General features: G+C 49.0%; 1 protein-coding gene across 3 annotated transcripts in view; it reads right to left on the reverse strand.

The window, feature by feature from the left end:
• The window catches only part of SCUBE2 (signal peptide, CUB domain and EGF like domain containing 2), a 118298-nt gene that overhangs the window by 95235 nt on the left and 16287 nt on the right, over positions 1-6776 (reverse strand). For all 3 annotated transcript variants that reach the window (XM_088447101.1, XM_088447100.1, XM_088447099.1), the window contains exon 4: positions 5999-6133. In XM_088447101.1, coding sequence (XP_088303227.1) covers positions 5999-6133 — 135 coding nt within the window. The remainder of the gene's footprint in view (positions 1-5998; positions 6134-6776) is intronic.

Raw genomic sequence — 6776 nt, forward strand, 5'->3', positions numbered from 1 at the left:
ATACCAGGGTGGGAGGCCTGTGTCTGATGGATCTCTTGCACCCAGCTGGTGCATGTGCCAATACTAATGATGGCGGCAGCGGAGGCCGGCACAAAATCACTTGGTGGTACAGGTTCCCGCTTGCAGATGCACGATCCTCCGCATTAGACCTTCCTGCGGGATTTCACATTAGCGCAAGGCAGTAAATCAGGTTTCTGCGGATCCCCGCAGCTACCGCCACACTGAATGCGCCTGAATGTCTTTTCATATCTGGCCGCTATTTGTATAAGCCTAACGGCCGTTTCCTAAGAGGTGTCAAGTGAAAGGAGTCAAATTATTATTATGTAAAACAGGAGCAGACTTAGGGGTCTATGTACTAAACCTTGGAGAGAGATAAAGTGGACAGAGATAAAGTACCAACCAATCAGCTCCAGTCACTTTACAGGCTGTGTTTGAAAATGACAGTTAGGAGCTAATTTGTTGGCACTTTGGGCCTGATTCAGAGCCGAACGCTCTGACCAGAGCACTCGCTCTGAATCAGGGCCCTCCTCCATGAAAATGGAGCGGCCTCCTGGCCGCTCGCATTGCTGTGGGTGACCACCCACAGCATATGCGAGCATCCATGATGATGGTCGCAATGGTCTTGACCATCACGACCATCACGACCATCGGGCTTGCGACGGAGACCCTGCGGTAGGGTCTCGCTACCGCAAGCCCTGGAGTGATTTTGGCTCTATCAGAGCCAAAATCACTCCCACTGACATCACTAGTGATGTATGTCAGTGGGGCCGGGCTCAGACGGTAGGCGTTCCCATGGGAACGCCTCCATCTGGCAGGCACGCCCACCAAAGGGGGCGTGCTGTCAATCAACATCGACAGCACGCCCCCTTTGGTGCGAGACCCGGAGCGATTTAGAGCCCGTCGCTCGCCGGGTCTCGCGCATGCGCGCGACGGAGCTCACTCCATCGTGCGCATGCGCAGTGGGGGAACATCGACCCGCTTGCGAGCGTCCTGCGCTCGCGAGCGGGTCTGAATGACCCCCTTTATCCCCGTCCACTTTATCTCTCTGCAAGGCTTAGTACATAGACCCCTTACTTCTGCCTCAGACAAAACACTTATTGTTTTGGCGTTTTTCATTGCAGAGTATGAGAGGAATGTAACAATATAAATCTACATTTGCACCTGGGAAATTGGGGAATGTTTATAGATTCTGTCCGTGGTATAAGAAATCTGTAGACAAAACAGCTGCTTTATAAAAGTCACACTCACACTACAGTAACGGTGATGTCACACTCACACTACAGTAACGGTGATGTCACACTCACACTACAGTAAAGGTGATGTCACACTACAGTAACGGTGATGTCACACTCAGAAAATGCTCAATTTATTCTCATCAACATGTCTGTTGCCTTCTGGTGGAAAGATAAGCACATATAAATAGTTGGCGTATCTATATTGGGTGCAGGGTGTACCCTGGGTCCTGTGGGGTCCAACCCGCACCCATATAATAATTATACTTACCTCTCCGGAGTCCCGCATTGGCCGGCGCTGCAGACAGAAATCCCCAGGAACATGGCACGGCACCCATTTCCCCGGCAATTTGCACGTGCGCAGTAGAATATAGAATGGGCGACATGTTCCCGGAGATGTGCACAGTAGACTCTAGTGTAAAGCCGGAGTCTACTGAGGTGCCGGAGGGGGCCCGCACTGAGGCCGCACACAGGCCCCTTTCTCTCTTAAACCGTGCCTGTTGTCCACATTAGGGGCAACTCCAGGTGAAGCCTCTATACGAGCATATACTTGCATCTAGGCGCTATCTAGCATCTACCCTGCGTTGCGCCCATCGGCCATGCGAACAGCTCTTGCAAGGATTGTATTGGTCTATGATCAATTTTTAAAGATCAGTTGAGCTTCAGTTAAAGAACAAAAGGCCATCCTGTGTGCAGGCCCCTTTAGGGTTCAATCAGCAACATTGTTACAACAAGGTAGAAAACAGGATGTAGCCACCTACTGCATTATAGCAGAAGAAGAGAGAAAGCCCAGACAGGCAGAGAAATCTTAGTCTGGTCTTTTAACCATTGGCCCCCATCAGTTCACTAGAAACTAGCGACCACCTTATGGCATGAGCCCCATGATGGCTGCCCCTACCAGAGCTGTAACTAGACTTTTTAGTGCCCTGTGCCAGAGAGAACATTGGTGCCAACCCCCCCCCCACCCATTTTTTAAAAAGGGACATAAGATAGTGCATCTGAAATAGGGCCATGGTCTCATGGGTAAGGGCCAGGGAAGAGATAGGGGAGGCCAGGAGATGCTGGGGATACAAGAAGAGGAAGCTACAAGTGAGAATCATAATTAACAGGAAAATTGTCAGGCCCAAACAGCGCCCAATGCCCTGCGGTGCCCTGTGCCATGGCACAGGTCGCACTACCCTAGTTAAGGCCCTGGCCCCTACTACGCGGCAGCGACAGGTCCGCTTAAATCTGCAGAAAAATGTATGGAAATATTGATCAATCCTGCCATTATAGATTGGGGGATATTAATGGAAATAAAAAAAAAGTCATTGACTTTACATGGGATGTGATGCAGGATTTTTTTCTGTAGGCTGTGAGATTTTAAACAAATCAAGACTTGAGTAGGAACCGCACTAAGGGCCTTTCTCATGCACTGCTCGCTAGCGCACTGCTGAACGCAGATTCCCGATGATCGGGAATCTGTGCAGGTGCATGACCTGTTCTGCGCATGTGCAGAACGGGTCGGCGAGCCCGCATGCACCTGGCAGTGATTGCCAGTCTGCTGCCATTTGTAGGCAGGGAGGGGACGGTGATGCCCATCCGTTCCCAAAAACGGAGGCGTGTCGCCGCCTTTGGGAGGGGGAGGGATGAAGCCAGGATCTCTGTCGGCTGACTGAGATTTCCTGGCTTCTTCCTCTTAACTGCAGTGGCCGGCTGCGTGACCCCATGGGTCACCTTACTTAGCCAGCCGATGTTCCGCAGAGTATCCGATGCTGCGTTGGATAACCCAGCTCGGATACGTAATGCAGCAGCATTACCATATCAGCACAGACGGAATTGCAAAGCTGCTTGCGAGCAACTCTGCAATTCCGTCTGAAGCTGAATCAGGCCCTAATTATTCATTTTGTTTTAAAAGTTTAATGCTTTAGGGGTCTATTTACTAAGCAGTGTTAAGAGACAGAGTGAAAAGTGATAAGGTACCAGTCAATCAGCTCCCAACTGTCATCTCACAGGCTGTGTTTGAAAAATGACAGTTGGGAGCTGATTGGCTGGCACCTTATCACTTTTCACTCTGTCTCCTATCACTGCTTAGTAACTAGACCCCTTACACTCTAAAATACAACTAACATGGATTGAAAACGCACACAGCCCTGACTGTGCCTTAATACGACAACTTTTCGGCAAATCGTTCCATGGCTGTTACGTAGAGGAGGGGTTACACATAATCACTTAACGAGTTTGCAGACCTGCGTACGTAAATTCCAATCACATCTTAATTAGTCACTTAGTCTGAATGCCGGATGCAGCGACAGCCCCTCTCCCGCTATTATATAGGCTTTAGTGCACAAAGGAGCTGACGTTGGACCCATTACGATTATTCTACCCAGATGGCTTTTTGATCCTCTTTCCCACACTGAGGACTTCACACAAAACAAAGATTCCTGAATCCCAGCGAATGTACAAAACATGAAAGCCCGGTCACCACCCCGCTGTCAATCACCCACCCGGCCAACACAGAAGATCACAAATTAGCCCCATTAATGCCACTGCTCCTGAGCTAACAGGCGCAATGCGATCTGTCAACCAACGGAGGGACGCTGGGGACGGGGGGGACGTTCAGAGAATTAACTGTTTAGTTTATACTCTGTTAGAAAAGTAATGTCCTCTCTGCACATTCAGGCTGTGGGTAAGGGGCCCCCTCTACGGCAGGTAATGGGATAAAGTTCACTGGCCACAGATAAAACAGTTAATAAATAAAGCAGACGGCTCGGTTCACGAGCGACGCATTTCTCCCGGTCCCTGAATACACAGCAGGCAAAAGCGCTATAGAACAAATGTCCACATTAGAGACCAGAGTTTTCTCTGAGAATAAATACTGAAGAGAAAAATCTAAATTCTAATGCTAGAAAAATAGCAACTTCTCAGTCTTTAATTTGTGGATTGCAGGAACCAGTATTAATTAGGATGGCGTGTTATGACCACAATTCCTACAGAGAAAACGACCCCTGCACTTCATAAGGGTTTAATGTTAAATACCTGACGTATACATAATCTCAACAAGGATTTTAGGTAAATGCAGCATCTTCTAGTTGCAGGTTCTTTAAGAAGATCCCCTATGTTCACCCCAGGGGCGTTTCTAGAGAGGAGGGGGCCCGTGAGCAGTCTCCGACACGGTCCCTCTCCGCCCGTCAGCGCACTGAGCTGTGTGGAGTGTGTGCGCCAAGCGCCGCAGTTATAGACTCTGGGCACTAGAGTGTGCCCAGAGTCTATAGTGTATGCACAGGTCACCGGGAAAAAGGCCGCGGTGGGCATTTTCCCCTGTACTGCGCATGCGCAAACAACGGGAAAATGGCCATCGCAGACATTTTCCAGTCGATTTACAGTGCCAGACCCCCGCGCCGACGTGGGACTCCGGAGAGGTAAGTAATATTATGGATGCAGGGTGTGCGGTGCGGGGCCCCCCTGGACCCAGGGGCCCGTGTTCCCTGCACACCCTGCACCCATTATAGATACGCCTCTGTTTCACCCAGCTAGATCACAATTGGGTGGCGATTGCTGGCCTGGGCAGACATATTGGCTCGCTCAGTGCTATGTGAGCATTTCCTCAGGAGTCATATCGACTGGATTGAAACGCGCAAAATGTACCCTTTAATACACAGGAATACCAACCATTCTGTCTGTGGGTGTCGCACCAACTCTGGGAAAACGTACGTGTACAATGCACTGACGCTATGGTTGGGCCCAGGAATTACAGTAAGAGCAACGTACTCAGGCAAACTTATTACGGAGCGCTTCTCTTCCTGGAAAGTAACGTCAGAAAATGTTCCGAGAGTGACGTGATGAATAAGCCTGTAAAGGGCTAGGTCCACTTTATACCTAATTTACCCATAATTTGGGGAAAGAGAAACAGCTCCATTTAGATGCATAATATTCACGCTGCCGATATCATGGCTCACTAATATACTGTCACAGGGTACAGTAGTGAGTATTATTATTACTATTAACAGTCACTTATATAGCGCTGGCGTAGTCCGTTGAACTGTATAATTGGGAACAAAACGGTAATAACACTGAGTAATAACAGACAGACAGGGAGGTAAGAGGGCCCTGCTCGCCAGCTTACAATCTATAGGGGTACAGCAGGAATTGGGTCTAAGCGGATATGAAGGAAGATCACTTACACACAAAGTTCAGGATGACTTTCATTTATACTTTTAGGGCCTGATTCAGAGCTGAGCGCAATGACGATGTTTTCGCAAATCGAGATTTTTTTTTTGCTACCGCGCATACGTTTGAGTTGCGCTTTGCATGTGTCGAGGTAAATTCCAGTACTCACGTACTGCGGGTCTTTATTCGCAGCGTGATTGACAAGCAGAGAGCGTTTGGGGAAGCAACGGGGAGTATCCGCTAAAAACGCAGGTGTGTCTAGACCATTTCGCAGACGTGACACATCATCTACCTGCGATCCCGTACGCTGAAAACATGGCTCCGGTGTCTCAGTTACGGCGGCCTTTCTGAGTGACTATAGACTTAATCAGGCAGTCGATGTCTTCGCGATCTGCTTCCGATGCTGCGTTATGTGTACGCAGTTGCGGACAGCTGCGGTGGCTCCGTTGGGCGTCTCTTACTCTTACTCAGTGCTGGCGGCTGTTCCAATAGCATAATTTTGCACATCTTCAGCTGAAACCATCGCAACTGCGGTAATAATAGCTTCCAACTCTAAATCAGGCCCTTTAACCAGAGACTTGTGCCCATTGTAAGGACCCCCTCGTTCTATCACTCACCATCCGAGCGGTGTATACATGTGTGCTGGTTATCGCTCAGGAAGAAGCCGCCATTGCAGCGACACTGGTAACTTCCCAAAGTGTTGACACACGTCTGCTGGCAGCCACCGTTGTTGGACAGACACTCATCCACATCTAGGAGAGAACAGAGACTTTCAGTACATCCAAACCATCCAACATGATCCCTGCCTGGTAAAACACTGCGTTACGGAACTTTCTACTAAGCGCCTATGACGCTATTAACTGCAAAGCACCAGGCGCGAAGTGGATAACACAATCTATCAGCAGAGAACGGGTTAATAGCTCTGTATAACTCGCACCACTGCTTTACTGGTCTCAGTAGTCATACAATTAGCCTCCTCATTTAACAAAGCTAATAGCTTAATACTCCTCTCCCCCCTGAGATGTTTGCAGCCCTGACACAATAGCTCTGTGGCTATAAAAGGGGATTCATTTGCATCCTTATAGAGAATTGACCTCATCAAACTTTATAGTTTGGCTCCTGCAAGGTCCGGTCACCCCTCGTCCTCTCATGTGTGAGCTGATCGACTCTAAACCCTCTATTCACTCCTCAAGTCTTGCACACAATGAGAGTTACACATTCCTGTCATCCGCGCTGTGTGCGCTGAGCTGTGCCGCCATATAACCAGCTAAATATACCACATGTGGAGATACCGAGTAGCGTCTTCAAAATGTATGTATAAGTCGCTATAGGCGCTACCAGTCAGAAGTTTTAGGGAACCCCTATCTTTCGGGATTTTATTGAAATTTACGCAGT

Source organism: Taudactylus pleione, unplaced genomic scaffold (genome assembly GCF_031769625.1).
Source record: "Taudactylus pleione unplaced genomic scaffold, aTauple2 ptg000418l, whole genome shotgun sequence".
NCBI lineage: Eukaryota > Metazoa > Chordata > Amphibia > Anura > Myobatrachidae > Taudactylus > Taudactylus pleione.